This window comes from Hypanus sabinus, chromosome 13, assembly GCF_030144855.1.
Source record: "Hypanus sabinus isolate sHypSab1 chromosome 13, sHypSab1.hap1, whole genome shotgun sequence".
NCBI classification, from domain to species: Eukaryota; Metazoa; Chordata; class Chondrichthyes; order Myliobatiformes; family Dasyatidae; genus Hypanus; species Hypanus sabinus.
In genome coordinates, this window is record NC_082718.1 from 16,714,898 (window position 1) to 16,733,810 (window position 18,913).

The 18,913-nt window shown below is 36.6% G+C and overlaps 1 protein-coding gene across 2 annotated transcripts in view; it reads left to right on the forward strand.

The window, feature by feature from the left end:
• The window catches only part of orc5 (origin recognition complex, subunit 5), a 93,654-nt gene that overhangs the window by 15,847 nt on the left and 58,894 nt on the right, over positions 1–18,913 (forward strand). For both annotated transcript variants that reach the window (XM_059987186.1, XM_059987187.1), the window contains exons 4-11: positions 34–234; positions 4,741–4,815; positions 7,721–7,832; positions 9,367–9,497; positions 11,671–11,719; positions 14,224–14,314; positions 15,199–15,251; positions 18,353–18,465. In XM_059987186.1, the coding sequence (XP_059843169.1) occupies positions 34–234; positions 4,741–4,815; positions 7,721–7,832; positions 9,367–9,497; positions 11,671–11,719; positions 14,224–14,314; positions 15,199–15,251; positions 18,353–18,465 (825 nt within the window). The remainder of the gene's footprint in view (positions 1–33; positions 235–4,740; positions 4,816–7,720; positions 7,833–9,366; positions 9,498–11,670; positions 11,720–14,223; positions 14,315–15,198; positions 15,252–18,352; positions 18,466–18,913) is intronic.

Below are 18,913 nucleotides of genomic sequence, written 5' to 3' on the forward strand. Positions count from 1 at the left end.
TGTCATTAATACTTTTTTTGTGTCTCTTTGCAGTTTCCCCATGTAATTGTGAACTGTGTGGAATGCTTCTCCTCGAGAATGCTTTTCGAACAAATACTTAACCAGCTGCAGGGTAGTTGGCTGTCTGAGAATGAATGCACATCATATTTGCGATGTAATACTCTTAATGAATTTGTTCTACTATATAAGCAAGTGGTCCGTGAACAAAATCTGCTCAATCAAACTGTCTACATTGTAAGTGGTTTTGAAATTACAGTAGATTTTTTTGGGATTATAAGTGAGGGTCCAGGGGAAAAAGCATTGATGCAAAATGTGTCAGGCAGTTCTACCGGAGTCATGGCATGGAGTATAAGAGTAAGGATGTTGCAGATGCATCAGATTTTGATTAGGCTACGTTCGGAGTATTTTGTGCAGTTCTGTTTGTTGTAATACAGGAAGGATGTGGAACTTTGGAGAGGGTGTGGAAGAGGTCCACAAGGATGCTCCCCGAAATAGAGAGCATTATTAGGAGAGGTGGGGCAAACTTGGAATGTTTCCTCTGGAGATAAATCTGATAGAAGTGTGTCAAATTATGAAAGGCTTGATGGGGTGGATTGTCTTTTTCCCTCGGTAAAGATGATAAATACAACAGGACATAGTTTTAAGGGGAGCGGAGGAAAACTTAAAGGAGATGTTCCGGGTAATTTTTTTTCATAAAGAGTTGTAGGTGCCTAAAATGTGCTGCCAGGGTGGTGGTGGTAGCATTTAGAATTAATTTAAACTGTCATGCATATGCAGTTAATGGAGGATATGGATCAAGTGCAGGGAGATGAGTTTAATTTGTAATCATGGTCAGCACAGACATCGTGGCTGAGGGGTCTATTCCTTGTGCTGTACCATTCTGTGTTCTAAGACAGTGAGCCAAGAGGCTACTTTGTTGTAGAGCATCATGTCGAGACAAAAAGAAAATGTGGCAAATGGTGGAAGTGTAACATGGTATCAGAAAGTTCTAGAAATGTTTAGTCAATTTCATATTATTAGGTCACTGATGTTTAGTGGTAAAGTGGATGTAATAGGTTTTCAACAAGCACACGGAGAAATGGTATACAGAGGAAAGAACAGAAAGGGAAACTTGGGCTAGAGCAGTTGGACGAGGCATTAAAATGAGAAAGTGATGAATCAAGGCAACAGGATGCTAATGGGAGGAATAAACAATAGATGGGTCCAGCAAAACTGCAAGTGGGAATAGTAGAATTATCTGTAATAGTTATGCTCTGCTTTGACTAGAAAATGGTAAATTGATTAATTAAAAGATGAATACATCACTGGAAATATAGCATCCTGAGATAGAGCAAAATTTCAAAATTGTATTTGCTGATCCAAGTACTGTATCACCCAGTCCCTGTTTGGCTCCGCCTCTTCCCCCTCCCAATGTACTAAATGAGGAAAAAAAAAGTGTTGATTTCTCAGCTGGAAGGAATGTTTGGGCTGCCTGGAAATTGGGAGGTGGAGCATTTCCAATGGAAAATTTCAAGTGTGAAAAATATGCATGAAAAATTAGGAAAGCTAAGGCCTTGGTTAAGTAATTGTTTGGGGTCAAAGATGATAGTAAAAACACTATGGTAAAATCCGAAGAAAGGATAGAATGACGTAAAAGCAAAATGAGAGAATCTGCTCTTTGTCCTTCATGTTTGAAAGAAGAAAGAAAATCCTCAGATGTGTCGAGGAATGATTTTGGGAGAAATGTGTTTGTGAAAGTGTATAGAAGACCCCATTATATTGTGAGTGTGTTTCTGTGATCAGAACAGCTATTCAAAGAACACTATCTCGGAGATGAGATCAAATTGGTAAAGGGTGAGATTTCAATTGGAATCCATATCACATAAATTGAAATATTTTTGTAGAAATATGGTTATGAATGCAATTTTATAGGTACCTAGTCAAAAGAAGAAGTGAGAAAGAAAATAATAATGGTAACAACTTAAAAAAAAAAGATATCTGATTTGGAGCTAAGGAGGATAAGAGACAACTTGATACAGGTGTATAAGATTATTAGAGGCATAGATAGTGGACAACCAGTGCCCTTTTCCAAGGGTGGCAATGGACAATACCAGAGGACAGCCATTTAAATTGAGTGGAGGAATATTTAGGGGAGATGTTAGAGGTAGGTACTTTTAGACAGAGTGGTAGAAGCCTGGAATGTACTCTGCAAGTGCTGATGGAGGCTGATACAGAATAGAAGTTTAAAAGACTCAGATAGGCTTGTGAGTGTAAGAAAAATTGAGGGTTATGGGCTGTGCAAGAGGGAAGGGTTAGATTGATTATGGAGCAGTGTATGTAGATTGGCACAGCACTGAAAATTTACAAGGATGTTGCCAGGTCTGTAGGATCTGAGTTACAAGGAAAGATTGAATAGGTTAGGGCTTTATTCCTTGGAACATAGAAGATTGAGAAGAGATTTGTTAGAGGTATACAAAATTTTGAGAGGTATAGAGTCATTTTCCACTGAGGTTGGGTGGGACTGCAGCTAGAGTTAAGGGTGAAAGGTGAAAAGTTTAAGGGGAAAATAAGGGGAAACTTCTTCATTCAGAAGGTGGTGAGAGTGTGAAACAAGCTGAAAGTGCAAGTGGTGCATGCGAGCTTGATTTCAAAGTTTAAGAGAAGTTTGGATAGGTACATAGATAGTTGGGGAATTGAAGGCTGTGGTCCCAGTGTAGGTCGATGGGAGTAGGCAATTTAAATGGAAGTAGACAGGGACTAGATGGGCCAAAGGATTTGTTTCTATGATGAATTTTTCTATGACTGTTGTGGGTTGAAGGGTGTTTACTATGTTCTGTTCTGTAGCAAAGAAAAACAATTTCTTTTTTAAATATATTTTTATTCAATTTTTAAGATAATTACATAGAATGAATAGAATAATAGAGTATAATATCAGCCCTCCCCCCTTCCCCCCTTAACATCCCCATCTGAAAAAAAAAGAAAAGAGAAAAAGAAAGAAAGAAAGACTGCCTGGATATCGGAAGCTCAAAATAGCTTTAATATATATATTTATTTCTTTCCCCAAATGGCTAATAACGTTATCTTCAAAGGGCCTATATATTTAATCCTATCTTTTGTGAATAAGGATGCCAAATTTTCAGAAATATACCATATTCATTTCTTAAATTATAAGTAATTTTTTCAAGTGGAATGCAGCTAAAAATGTCATTATTCCAACTGTCCATAGTTAAGTATGAATCTGATTTCCAAGTAATTGCAATAGCCTTTTTGACGACTGCCAATGCAATTTTTATAAATTTTTTCTAATATTTGTTCAATTTAAGTTTTGGTTTTATCCCTTCAATATCACCTAGTAAAAATAATATTGGGTTATGTGGAAGTTGTATTCCAATGACTTGTTTCAATAAAACTCTTCAATTTATCCAAAAAGGTTGAATTTTAAAACAAGACCAAGTAGAATGTAAAAAAGTACCAATTTCTTGATTGCATGGAAAGCATTGATCGGATAAATTTAGGTTTAATCTATTTTTTGTGGTGTAATATATAATTGATGTAAAAAATTGTATTGTACTAATCTAAGTCGGACACTTATTGTATTTGTTATACTGTCAAGGCATAGTCTTGACCAACTTATTTCTTCAATTTTAATATATTAAAATTTCTTCATTAGTATTCTTAGAAGAGATTGACAAATTATTGGGGAAATCTGAAATAATATGGTAAATGTCAGAAATGCACAATAGATTGCCCAGTAGAATTTAAATGGCCTTAACTTTAGATAAGAGTGAGAAAGAATGATGAGAAGTGTTGAATAGTGAAGTTGAGAAGTTATAAAGCCATTGATGAGGGTTTCAGAGCTAAGACAATGATGGAGTTAGTGATGTTACAGAGATAAAAATAGTGTCACTTAGCATAAAAATGAGGTCTGTAAATAGATGAGGTATAAAATGTAATTTTGCAGCCTCATATCCACGAGATACAAGCAAAACGGATTGCGAAGATATGGGAGAAAATTTGGCCAATGTCAAGAACTAGGAATGAGTCTCTAAACTTTGAAGTAATTAAAGTCCTGGATAAATTGGTTACCATATTATTGAATAAATGTAACTGTATTATTGGCATTGATGCAAATCAATTCTTCTTCCTTCAAAAGAATATGTCAGGGATCCAATTTGAATGTTTTGCTACAAATGCTATAGGAATGCCTGCCAATCATAATTGAAACTGTTTCAGGAATAAACCACAGCCATGTCCCTTCCTGAACCTGTATGTTCCAAAATATCACTAACTGCAAGCAAGTTCTCATGATTAAAGTGCTGAATTATTCTGGGTCTTGCATATGTGGCCTTTCTTTAAGCTCCATCCAGAGCATTAATATTCATTAAGGAGAAGTAGGAATAGACACCAGACAGTCTGTGGAGGATAATTCATGGGTTTACATAGTACAAATTTGAACATCTCAGTTATGCTCATTATTAAATAACCAGTGCATGGAAGAAAACTACTTGCCTTCCCTAAAGATCTTTCATTAATGAACATTTGATGATAAGACAGTAATTACTCACATTTAGTTGAAATACTACAAATATTCTCAGCTTAATTAGGAAGGCACTCTACATGCTTATAGGAGTGGATTTCTAAAATGATATGATTATGGATAAAATGACAAATATTGAACCTGCATGCAAGTTAAAAGATTAGTATTGATCTTCAGGAAATATCTCTTAATTATTTCATTCAGAATTTAAATGTCTCTTTCAGGTGCTGGACAAAGCAGAGCAGCTAAGAGAAATGGATGCAAACCTGCTGCCAGGATTTCTGAGATTTCAAGAATTAGTATGTAACTCATTAATTTCTGAAACACCATTACCATTTCACATTTCTTGATTTCTTAGAATGTTATTTCAGATCTTTAATGTTATCCTGCTAATACAGATATTATGCATTAGCCACATAAAATGAGCATGAATATAAACAAAATTGAAAATTTTGCTACTTGGTGAAGTACTTGACTCACATTTGAGAAAGCTGGCAGATGGCATGGTTTCAAAGTACACTAAATTCATCCAGGGAGGAAATCTTAAGTACTTGCAAAGTATATAATATTATGAAAGTTGAAATCATAAACAAGAAACTGTCATTTACGAATTACTACTTCAGAGTTGCTGCAGCTTTGAGCAGATGGAGAACATATTTGCTTTGATGCTGATGCACAAATTCATTGGTGGAAATGCATTTTGAGGCATTTTATCAAGGGAATTACTGAGGTAGGATCCATGATTGGGTCAATAGTAGGGAATGATATTGGTAAGCTGGGCAGGGCAGTGGCAGATGGAGGTTAATCCTAAAGTGTGATATCTAATTTGGGTAGGACATACAGTATATCATGAATGTTAAGGTCCCCATGGAGTATTAAGGAACTAAGCAACATTGATGTACGATCTAAAGATCTGTGATGGTAGCAGCACAGATGGGCAGGGTGGTAGGATGCTTATCTTAGTACACATTTATAAAGCAGTGATTAGCCCACAGCAGTTCGAGTTGCTACACTATAGGAAGGACATTTCTAAATATTTTGTTTTATGATAGAAACTTTCAATTGTAAGGAGAGACTGAAAAGGCTGGTTTTGCCTTCCTTGGAACATAGGTGGCTGAAGGGGGCCCTCATAAAGGTATTCAATATTCTAAAAGGCATAGATAGGGTGAATATTAATGAATCTTTCCGCATGGCAGAAGTGTCCATGACCAGAAAGTATCCACTTAAGTTGATAGGTAAGTGGTGCAGAGGGGATCTGAGAGTCATTTTTTTCACCTAAAGGATAGTTGCAATCTGGAATGAACTACAGAAAGTCGTGGAATCCAGTCAGATACTATTTAAGCTAGACAAGTTTGAGGTGTTTCACTATGGGAGTCTACATGTAAGAGAATAGTATATGGTAAATAAGGGGACTCTTGAGGAGCAATGATATACTAAAAGATCATAGAGTGCAAGTCTATAGTTCCTTCAAAGTAGAGAGGGTGTATGGTATACTTGCCTTTATTGGTCAGAGAACTCAGTATAAAAGTTGGCAAGTTATGTTACAGTTGTACGAAAGTTGGATTAGACCTTATTTGGAGTATTGTGTGTAGTTCTGGATATCACATTATAGGAAAGATGTGGAGGCTTTAAAGAAGGATGTTCCCTGGATTGAGGAGCATTAGCTGTAAGGAGAAGTGGGACAAACTTGGATTGTTTTCTCTGGACTTTGGAGGCTGAGAGGTGATCTACTGGAAGAATTTAAAATTATCAGAGGCATAAGATAGTCTTTTTTTTTCCCAGGGTGGAAATTTTAAATACTGGAGGGGCACATAGAGATGGGAGATGACTACTGAATCCTGACATGAAGTCCTGATGAAGGATCTCAGCCCAAAACAGCGACTGTTACTTCTCTAATTAGATGCTGTTTGACCTGCTGAGTTCCTTCAGCTCCTTTGTGTTGCTGCAAGCAATATGTGGTGAGAGAAGGGAGTTTAAAGGAGATTTGCAAAGGAAGTTTATTTTCACTGAAAGTGGTAGGTACCTGGAATGCACTGCAGGGGAGGTGCTGGAAGCAATATGATAACACCATTTAATAGGCAGTTCAACAGGCACATGAAAGGTACATTTTGGCCTTTATAAATCAAAATATGGTGAGGTTGTATAAGTCATTGGTGAGGCCGAATTTGGAGTATTGTGTGCAGTTTTGGTCACGTAATTGCAGGAAGAATATTAATAAGGTTGAAAGAGTGCAGAGAAAGTTTACAAGGATGTTGCCGAGGCTTGAGAAACTGAGTTACAGAGAAAGGTTGAATAGGTTAAGACTTTATTCCCTGGAGCGTAGGAGAATGAGGGGTGATTTGATAGAGGTGTATAAAATTATGATGGGTATAGATAGGCTTTTTCCACTGAGGCTAGGGGGAGAAAAAAAACCAGAGGACGTGGATTAAGGGTGAAGGGCCAAAAGTTTAAAGGAAACATTGGTGGGGCTTCTTCACACAGAGTGGTGGGAATGTGGAATGAGCTGCCAGATGAAGTGGTAAATGCGGGCTCACTTTTAACATTTAAGAAAAACTTGGACAGGTACATGGATGAGAGGTGTATGGAGGGATATGGTCCAGGTGCAGGTCAGTGGGACTAGGCAGAAAAATGGTTTGGCACAGCCAAGAAGGCGGAAGGGCCTGTTTCTGTACTGTAATGTTCTATGGTTCCAAGAGGCAGAAGATGGATGGATATTGGCCATGTACAGGCAGGTGCAATTAGTTTAAATTCTAAATAAGCATTATGGCCAACACTGGCATCATGTGTTGTCGATCCTCTTCCTTTGCAATTCTCTTCAATGTTCTCATTTGAGCTTGTTGTACAAATGAAATTTGGGTTTTTAGCATCAGTAAAACTCAAAGCATTGTGAACTTTTGGAATTCTTCATTCTAGTTATTGTATATATGTAAATAAGGATGCTGGATTTTTAGGCACTGATAGAAACATAATTTCTGAGTTCAGCTTGCTCTGTGGTACAACTACTTAACGTGATATCTCTGAGTACTTGGTGTTAATTCAATAAATTGGCACTAAAATAAATATTGAAAGGAAACACAATTCTAGCACGTAATAGGACTAAGAAATAACTACAGTACAGTTAATTAGAATGAGTTCTGAACACAACCAGTTTTATTGTACATATGCATGGAATAACTTCATCATCAAATGTTTTTTTTTTCACAGGCCGAAACCAATGTCACTGTTCTTCTCATCAGCGAAATCGTCTGGGAAAAGTTTAGGCCAAATACAGGCTGCTTTGAGCCTTTAACTTTGCATTTTCCAGACTACAACAAAGGTTATTTGCCTCTTTTTTCTGTTTTTATTTTCTAGTCATGTAATTTGAAGCAATTGTCTTGAAATTGTCTTTTAGTCAAAGCACTTTAACGGATTGAAATTCCATTTTATTTTTCCAATGTAAAATAATGGAAAACCTTACTTATTTTTTTCTTGTCTCAGCCCTGTATTTAACAAATATTATATTGTTCTATTTGGTGAGTACATCGGTTGACTGCTTCTTTAAGAAAACTCCAAACCCCACTAACTGGGTTATTCCTCAAAATAATTTGACCAAGTACTAAGAGTAGTTTGGAAATGACAAGCAGCTGTAGAGCTGAAACTAAATGATAGGTTTGCAAGGGCTAAAATGTCAATCACTAGACTTTTAAATATGGTAATCTAAACTCTGCTGTCACTTTCCACTATCTTGCAGTTGACTTCAGAAACTTTGACCTTGTTTTGTAAATGATTTTTGTCATTCTCAGAATTAAAAATGTAGGCTGAGTGTAAGGGACTCTATATATCATAGTCAGTAGCAATAGCAGAGCATTTCTTTATACTGGATTCAGTTATGTATATTTACTTATTATTGGTCATTATTTTTAAAAATTGAAATGATTCCACATTATAATTTAAAGTTTTTCTTCTGTTCTACTTAACCTTCAGTAGATTGAAGATCAGGCTAGGTTTGTGTCCATTCTGTTTTCAATATCCTCTAAATCCTTCTCAGTAAATACTGATGCAAAATTCTCATTTAGTGTCTCAGCCACTTGGTCTGACTCCTCACGCAAATTCCCTGCTTTATCCTTGAGTGAACCTACCCTCTCATTAGTTTTGGAACACAGCAGGCCAGGCAGCATCTATAGGGAGAAGCGCTTCCCTTCGTCGGGACTAACTGAAAGATAGTAAGAGATTTGAAAGTGTTGCTTGAATTTCCAGCATCTGCAGATTTCCTTGTGTTTGCTGCTCATTAGTTTTCCTCTTTTTCTTAATTTGTATCAAAGTTTTGGGATGCTCATTCATCCTGCTTTCCAAGGACATTAATGGCCTTTTTTCCCTTCCTGATTGCCTACTTGAGCACATTCCTGCTATCCTTATATTACACAGCAGCCCAGTCTGATCTTATCTTCCTAAACCTTACATATGCTTCCTTTTCCTTTCTGACAAAATTTAGGACCTCTTGGTTCATTCAAGTTTCCTGCACTTTACCATCCTTGAACTTACTCTCTATCAGATCATCCTGAGCTCTGATCAACTGGTCTTTAAACAACTCCCAGATGTGGACTTGTCTGAACACCTCCCCCAATTTAGAACCATACACTGTTTATTATTTAATGTATAACTGATTTCTGTTGAAGCATTTTAGGAGTATTATCTATTTTTTAGAACAAGATACTGTAGTGAATCACTGAATTTCTGCTCTTGTGTATTTTAAGCAATGTTTCCTTCTTACAGTTAGACAATTGTCTATAATCCACTACAAATTAATACACAAAATGCAATGTATTGCGGAAATTTCCATAAATTGAAGTATGTAATTTTTTTTTATTCAGATGACCTCCTGAAAATTCTTTCACATGATCATCCCCTGGAATTTTCTGCAGAATTTTACACCTGTTACATTAACATACTGCTTGGAGTATTTTATACTGTGTGTCGGGATTTGAAAGAGCTGCAGCATCTAGTAAGTTTTTTCTTAACTGTTTGAAGGATCAGTGGAGGAAAAGGTATATTTTCTTCACTACCCCACATACCCTGTCACATTTCCAGACCGATGTTGGATTCAGTGGCAACTTCATCGGCATACTGGAAGGTCAGATGTGCTACTGGCACTTTCTGTACATCCACATTGTAGTTCTAGCATGTGCATGTGCTGGCATCTTAACAATCTAGTTTAACTGTGGATAGAAGGTTTCACATGGGCAAAATTGGAATATTGTCTAACAAACCAGGTTTTGTAGATTTGTGTGTGTGTGTGGACGGACATAGGATTCTTCAGATATGTGGGCTGGGAAATTATCACCACCGTTCCTGTATGTGAAAAGTGTTCATTCTTGAACTGCAGTAGTTGTAGAGATTGGTTGTGTTCAGTTAGCTGACTGTAAATTTTGAGTTTTTCATTTTTTAGCTGCATGCAGGAGATTTATTTAAAGAGCTATGAACAACTTAAACCATGGGTTGGTAAGGATTACTGAACATTTTTGGTTATTCATAGTTGAAATTAACTGTGGTGGAAAAAAAAATGGAGTCAGCAAAAAAAGATTCATGACATTATAAAATCTTAAAACAGTTTTGAAATTAATATGTTATATTGATTGTTTGCTGTCACTACCACTTTTTTTGGCCTGGGTGACTGTTAAGTGCGTATTCAAAGTTATACTACAACAGTTTACTTTTTTAGTTCAGAAGACAGGTTGATGTAGTCAGCTGCAAGAGGTGACAGTGGTGTCCAAGTTGGATGTTCTGCATTCCAATGGTTTTTTTCCTTTTGTTTTCCCTTTCATGCAAGGTCATATATTTATTTTTAATAAAGCCTTTTCCCTTTGTGTTATCACTAAATATATTCTCTTGAAATGCCAGGGACATTTAAATATGAATGATATATTACCATGTTTTCTTCTAAAACCAAAGTAAAGTATTGTAGATAAAAACTGAAGTGAAATGCAAAGTACTGAAAACCAGAGGAAATCTGCAGATGCTAGAAATTCAAGCAACACATACAAAATGCTGGTGGAACGCAGCAGGTCAAACTCCTACCAAGAGCATCACAGTTGGACTTTCAGACCAACCTTTCATGAGAATGGTAGGATCAGTTTAGCAGAACACATGCAGGTAGCGTTGAAATACCAATAGTGAGGGGGAAAAAATGATTAGAATTTGGGTTAAGTGGTTTGGCAGTCTGTTTATTGTAAGATATTTTGAATTCATTGAAGTTGACAGCTATTAATACTAGGGAAAATACATTCTCTCACTGAGAGGTATTTGGCACCTCACTGGTAGGATGTAGCACTCTCAGGGGAAATGTATATTTTGATGTGGATGATAGCTCCCAGTACTCAACAGTGTGTCTCATTGTCAGTCTCAGAAGTTTACCCTATACTGCGGAGAGAATGTAGAAAATATTATAAAGCATGTAACTTTCTCACCCATCTTCCTGATTAATGCATATCTCATTGTTAGCTATTGGGGAAATGGGATACTCTGAGTCAATTCTTGAAAGTAGCTCATCAATTATTTTTCTGCATTCAGGAGAAAATGGGAATTGAGGTTTTAATCCAGAATTTGAAATCATTGATGAGCCATCCACATTTGCTGTAAGCTGAAGAATTGCACTATACTTGCTCCTGCCAAGAGGAGAAGGGCCAGCTTCATCTTTGATGATGAGCTTCTGTGAAGTAACTAGTGCCATTTGGTGAAGCCATAAAACTTACTAATGAAACACTTGAAATTCATGACATTCGCACCCCCCCCCCCTCCAGTTTTATCAGCTGTGAGAACTATCATGAACTTTTTTTTTACCCTTTCTCTGAAGGGAATAGGGAAGTTGTCTGTGCTGTCGAATTTAATGTAAGGTATTTACCCAGGTCTATCTCCGTATGTAATGGGAATTGCCACTGCTTTATAATGTAGTTCATCATGATGAGTCCAATGTCAGTGGGGTGGGCTAAACAACAGACTAATTTCTGAACATCTGACCTTTTGCAGAAAACTCAAAGTTGCATAGAGTTATGAAGGAATCATTGAGAAGGATGGTAGAAGCTGTTAATAGTTCCTTGCAAATTTGGATGAATATTTAGAAGAGAATTCAATTGATTTAATATACTTTAACTGAGGTACCTGTGTTTACTTTATTTTAGGCTGCATTAAATTTTCCAAGGTTCTGCGAACCTGTTATAAAAGGAGATGGTAAGTCATTTATATTTTTAAAAAATAGCAATCATAAGGAACTGAAAGTAAATGCAATGATCTCCTGTAATAGTTTAGTTTTATTTTAAGTATTCATGTGTCCTTTAGGGTACAATTGCAAAATTTCCTTCCTCATTATTAGGACATGGCAGATTTCAATTGGTGTCATCGAGAGATGAGCTGACAAAAGTAAATAAATAAACAACTGGCTCATAGTAGAGGTATATTCTTGAAAGGCAAATTTTGTGTGAAATGATATCCAAAATTGCAAACTAGATTGGAATGGCTGAATTTCGCAAATCTATCCCTAATCCTTGACCTCACAAGACTGAAATCTTGGCAGTCATTTACCTTTTTAAATGGCTGGTGTCCTTATGTGTTTTATTCTCCTGTATTTCCAAGTGTATTTAAATTGTGATTTCGCTCTATCTGATTTTTTTTTGATTTTGAGAATCGTCAGTCTATATGTGATTTAGCTTGTATCCCTCATAAAAGATTTCATCTGAAACCTGTCATTTGAAGCTTGCCTCATCTTCCCACCAGTTGGTTGCTTAATATCAGAAATCTTCACACATTCTTGGAAAATTGGATGTTCTCTTGTGTCCTGATTTGTAATTTGGTATTCAAAGAAGAGATATTTGTTTTTTTTACAGTTGAATATAGGTTGTGTTGAGTACCAAATACACCAGCCAGATCTGTTTCAATTTCACATAATTGTTTTTCTGCAACATTTATGAGGTAATCAAGGCAAATCATATTTCTCTGCATATTACAGTTATACATCAGAAATGTTATTTTTCAGATTGCACACTTAATTTATTTTTCTAGGTTATATTTTTTGGAACTCTTGGTTCACTGGATCAAGAGCTTTGTCTGGTGACTAAAATTAAATCCAGATATACTGTGTTCACAGCTACTAAATGTGCATCTAGACAACAATGATGGAAATTGAGTTGCATGGTTAGTCAACATGTCAGTTGAGTAACTGATAAAAGTGATAATAGATAAATACACAGTAAATGATAGGGCATTGAGGAGTGCTATTGAACAAAGCGATCATGGGAATACAGGTCCATCATTCATTGAAAGTGGTGGCACAGATAGATGAGGTTATAAATAAAGCTTTTGGCACATTAGCCTTCATAAATTAAAGTATTGAGTTCAGGAGATGGGATGTGATGCTGAAGTGGAATAAAACATTGGTGAGGCTTAATTTGGAGCAACGTGTGGAGTTTGAGGCACCTACCTACAGGAAAGATGTAAATGAGATTGAAAGATTACAGAGAAAATTTACAAGGATGCTGCTGGATCTGAAGGGCCTGAGTTATAAGGAAAGGTTGAGTAGGTTAGTGATTTATTCCTTGGACCGTAGAAGATTGAGAGGTATACAAAATTATGAGGGGTATAGCTAGGGTAAATGTAACCAGGCTTTTTCCACTGAGGTTGGGTGGGATTGCAGCCAGAGGTCATGCGTTAAGGGTGCAAGATGAAAAGTTTAAGGGGGACATGATGTGAAGCTTCTTCACTCTGAGGATGGTGAGAGTGTGGAATGAACTGCCAGCTCAAGTGCTTGTGAGCTTGATTTCAAAGTGTAGACACTGTGCATGGCAATGGGAGTAGGCAACTAAAATGGCTTAGTAGGGACTAGATGGGCCGAAAGGGATATTTTCTGTGTTGTACTTCTCTATGACGCATATTTTGATTCTGTAGTTAATTTGCCAAAATCAGTTAATGTTAGTAAAGTATGTTTCATGATTTAAAGAGCTTAAATTAAAAAAGTAAACCTGGGTATTTCATTGTTTTCCTTCCATGCCACATGAATGCAATATAGGTTTTCTGGTTGTGCTTTGCCCTGTGATACCTTGGCAGCTGATGTTTACTCCATCGCATTTTTGTTGCTCTCTTTTCTGCCTTCTGTATAACTGATGCGGTGCCTTGCTGAGGTCACTTTATAAAAAATATTGAAAATAATATCTGAAGTTCATTTTATCTATTTGCTGGTAAAATTGAATCATATTCATTAAACAAAGAAGACTAATATTATTGATATTCTAACATTGTATTTAAGCTTAACAGAAATATTAAAAATGCACGTTTTGCAAATTTTAATTAGATTAACTGAAATGTGAAAATCGGGGCTTTCCTCGGGACTTTGGAAGCAATGAAGGAAAATAAGTTATATCCCTTCTACCTTTCCCTGTGCTTAAAAATGTCTTCTGCAAATTAAAAAAAATGCCGTTAAGAGACCGTCCCTGATGAAGCGTTTCAGTCTGAAACGTTGACTGTTCTTTCCCCTCCATAGGGATTGCCTGACTTGCTGGGTTCCTCCAGCATTTTGTGTGTGTGTTGATTGAGATTTCCGGCATCTGCTGAATCTCTTGTGTTAGAGACCATCCCTGCCATTTTAGAGGTGACTATTAGATATATTGATGAGCTACTGTTAAGGTATAGAGCGGAAATAAGAAATGCAGATGCTATGTTTGCAAAATCTTTTTTCTCACAAGTAAAAGAAGAAGATACTCGTCGATTGTGGAGAAACATTGAACCACATCTTAAAAAGGCGATGCAGACTGTTTATCTTCGAGAAATTTCAAGGTAATCTTATAAATAAGACGATAACAAAGGCTCTACTTTGTTATTGCAATACTTTCTTTGCAGTGCACTGAGCAGCGCATGGACTTGTAAGTATGTGTCTTGAATGTGGTATTTTCTGGAAATGGAGCTATTATCAACTGGACAAAGCTGATGCAGGACTTCAGTAAAGAATAAGGTTAATCTGTGACACAATAAGAGTAGTCTGGGACCTGAAGCTTGATAGTAATATTTAATGGTAAAGTTGATCTATATCTTTGAAGCAGAAATGTCCAAAGTTCTTTCTATGGATTCTGTTGATTCTAAGAAGCCTTATAGGTGTAAATGGTATACATATATAGCCCTGTTTGAGTTTTTTTAATTCCATAGGCAACAAATAAAATTCATTCAGATTGCTAATTTAGAACTAACTCATGAATGAGGCAACAGCTCATAGAACAGTTTTTTTTTAATACCAGCAGTAGAATCTGGCAAATAAAAATCAAATCTAAAGTTGTTTAACTGCATTGTTTGTAAATTGAGGGGTAACTGTGACTTCTTTGCACTGGAAACAAATTCAGTGTACTTGAAATCAACTTGTGTACTAAATATAGAGACTTCTAAGATCTAGTAGTAAAACTCGGCAACTCAGCCGATTTGTGATGGGATTTAAATTTTGTCACCTTAGTGATTTTGAAAAAGGAGTACAGTTGTCCAGAAGATTTTTTTGTCTGTGTGTATATTACCTTGTATGCCTGAAATGGTTTATTCAAAATGACTTGACCCTCTAATTGACAAAGGAGAATTATTTTTTGAAAATTAAATTATAGCTTTTGTTCCCTTGTTAAGAGATCATAGAATGAAATTGTTCATAAAACACAAGGGTGATATTTTCTTGTATATTTCAGTTCTCAATGGGAGAGGCTACAGCAGGAAGGTGAAGACAGTAAACATCTGAAAGGTAATACAACCTCAGTCTTACTAACCAGAATTGTTGTTCTTCTGGTGTGCTGGGCAGATGATCAATTTTAGTTTAGAACCATAGAGCTATACAGCACAGAAATAGGCCCTTCAGCCTAACTGGTTTATGCCAAACAAGATTCCCAAGGTTGACCTTTTGCCTGTGTTTGGCCAATATCCCTCTAAACCAGGGGCTCCCAACCTTTTTTTTAATGCCATGGATCCCTACCATTAACTGAGGACCCCAGGTTGGGAAGATCGCTCTGAACCTTTCCTATTGATATATCTGTCCAAGTTTCTTTTGAATATTGTTAATATCCCTCCTTATCTGCAAGTTCCGCATGCGCAAATTCAACCAACCGCGAACTGAGAAAACACGGAAGTGCTCTTCCAGCACTTGTTCGAGCATGTACAGACTTTTTTTTCTTGTCATTATTCCCTAAACAATGCAGTATAGCAACTGTTTTACATAACATTTACATTGTATTAGGTATTATAAGTAATCTAGAGATGATTTGAAGTATATGGGGAGGATGTGCATAGGTTATCGTGGATCGGGATCGAAAAAAATCAGAAGTTCTCTTACTAAGTAAGTTGGAACAGGTACATCTGGTATTATTTAACGTCAGTTAGTCAAACATTTGTCTTAGTACATAGTAGTATATTTTACCTTTCCATGCATATAAAACACTTAAGAATATATGTTTCAGCGCCGGCTTGGGAACGGAAGTTCCCGAGTTCGATCCAGTGACAGATCGCTCCCGAGCGTGCTCTCCATCTGTACCTGGTTGATGTGGAGGATCAAAAACCCAAAACCTCAAAACCTAATAACTAAGTCACTGCGTTGCTTAGTAGTAATTGTAGCTTTCATCGGTGCAGGGCATTTCTCACTTTATCCTTTAAAATTATTCCACTCGTTGACCGACTGTAGCCTAATGCTTTTCCAATGACCGATGGCATTTCACCTCTTACCGATTGCTTTATTATTTCCACTTTATTTTCAATTGTGATCGTAATTATTTTCGTGAGCAGAAACACAGCGGATTCAGAGCTTCGCCAACGGGTCCTAATGTCCACTGCACTGAGACAGGTTAAATAAGGTCTGGGGTTCTGCTGGGTCCTAAGATCCACTGCATTGAGACAGGGTGAATAAGAGACTTGAGCATCCGTGTTTTTGGTATCCGCGAGGGGTCCTGGAACCAATTGCTCGTGGATAAGGAGGGCCTACTGTACCTGCTTCAATCACTTCCTCTGGCCATTCATTCCATTTGGGTGAAAAGTTGACCCTCATGTTCTTTTTAATTCTCTCCTCGCTGACATTATATCTATGTCCAGTTGTTCTTTCATTCTTTCACAGTGGAAAGTCATTGAAACAGTCCAGGTATGTTCAGTTCAATTCAATTTATCACTCTGTCATTCATTGACTGCAGTCTGCAGAGCCAGTCTGCCTTGGTCAAATTAGCAATTTAAAAAAAAAGAAGAAACCAGAAACACATCATAACATGAACTACAGAATCCAATCCACAAATAGCGATGATTAAACCTTGCCTAGGACCTAAAAGTCCAACGGCACCAAGCGAGAGAGACCTGTTACATTCAGGCACCTTCCTCCAGGAGCAGCAAGAGGAGATTGGTCACATGCAAATACCTGCTTCCAGCAGCAGCAAGCAATTGGGGTGGAGGGAGAGAGGAGGAGGATTGTATTGATATATATATCAAATGCAGGCAGATGGGGTTGAACATCTGCTTGCCTTCTCTTCACCTCGTTAATTTCAATCTTGCATGATGCTTTACTCAGTGAGATCGGCGAGAAATGGAGTCGATTAAGGACTCTCGTCCCATCTGCAGGCTTTTTGGTCTTTAGTCCGCACACTCTGCTTGAAACCTCACCAAGTTTCCCTCAGAGACAGCAAAGTGCCAGATTACTCAATCGGCCTAAAAACACGCTGTCAAAATGTAAATCAGAGGTTTCAGAATTATATTTGAAAGAAGTAAGAGAAGCAAAAGTGGTAGTTTTGTGAACTGTCTGAAGGATGTTGCCATTGGTCGCATTGTTTGTTGGTGCCATCTTCTTCAACCTTGTATATTCCAATGAATCAAATCCCAATTTGCTCAATTTCTCTCTGTAATTTAATCTGAGTCCCAGCGAAATCCTTGTAAATCTCTGCACTCATTCTAATTTAATGGCATTGTTCCTATAGCAGGGTGACCAAAACTGAACATAAGATTCCAAATGTGGCCTCGCCAATGTCTTGTACAAAGTATTGTATGAATTGCGAAGAAAGTCTAATTTGATAACCATAAATATTAATCCTGTCTCATTTCGGATGACAGAGTAGATTTTAGTCTACTGTTGTACAGCTTAGCCTTTTGTTAGTGATAAAACTTACTGACATTCCACATCCAATTCCTAAGTCATTCCAGTAAAAAGAATTGTACAGTGAAATGATAAGCCTGGATTTTTTTCATTGCTGGAGCCAGCACAAGTGGTCAAATATCCAATTCCTAATCCTTATCTCCATAGTTCCATTTTAAGGTCCATTCCACATCTTTAAATATGGCTTGGCCTTGTCTACTTTCTTCCATTATGGTTACTTTGTCATTTGAGGTTTGAATATTTTTTCACTACACTTTGTGGTGATTTACCTGCACGATCTTCATACTAGTTATAGAATATAACAGCAACACCAGATTGGTGAGTGGCTTTCCAAACATATGCTGTAAAATCATGTAATAAATCATTCACTCCTTGTTCCTACATCCTCGAATTTGTTTCCAGCAGCTATTATTTTTCCAGTTTCTCATTGTACCAGGAAAACAACCCAGAATTAAACAGGGAATTATTTGCTGGTAGTAAAAAAAAAGTCCAGAAAATTATTTTACCTTCAAAAGCCTTTTCTAATGATAGGGAGCACTACTTGCAACAAGAGTATTCAAAATGGAGCATAATTTTTTTTTCAAAATTTGCAAATAAAATTCATTTTTAATGTATCAACTGTTTCATGGAAATGCCTATTTAATTGTAATTTAGTAGTTTGTCTTATTCATTTTATTTCTGCTTCAAGAACTGTGGAACTTGTCTTTTTTTCTTTTCCTGCTTAGGGCTTTCTGCACATGGTCATGTTGAGCTTCCATATTACTCTAAATTCCTATTGATTGCTGCCTACCTTTCCTCCTACAATCCTGCTAGAACAGACAAAAGATTTTTCATGAAGGTAATTTGTTTTAAAAAAAATTGATACTTAATTATAATTAAATCTTGTGGAGTAGAAAAACAAAACTTCATTCTGCGGATAATAAAATATACAGGCTTTCATGGTGTATGGTGGAAAGACGATTGAGTTATCTTGGAAAGATTTTTAGTTATTAATAGAATTGAGGGTTAGTGTAGTAATATGGCACTGAGATGGATGGTCAGTCAGGATCTTACTGAAATGTGAATCAGGTATAAGGAGCTGAATTCTTATGTTCTTATTAATCATTAATGATAGTGCTTTAAGAAATGTAGACAAATTTGCAAGTTATGCATTTTCAAAATTTGATAGCAAAATTTCTTCCCATTTATAGCAAGCGTAAATCTCTCATGAAGTTGACAAAATCAATGTGAACTTTGAAAGGAAACCATTTCAGGGCATATATATCTTCCTTCACTACTTTCTCTCA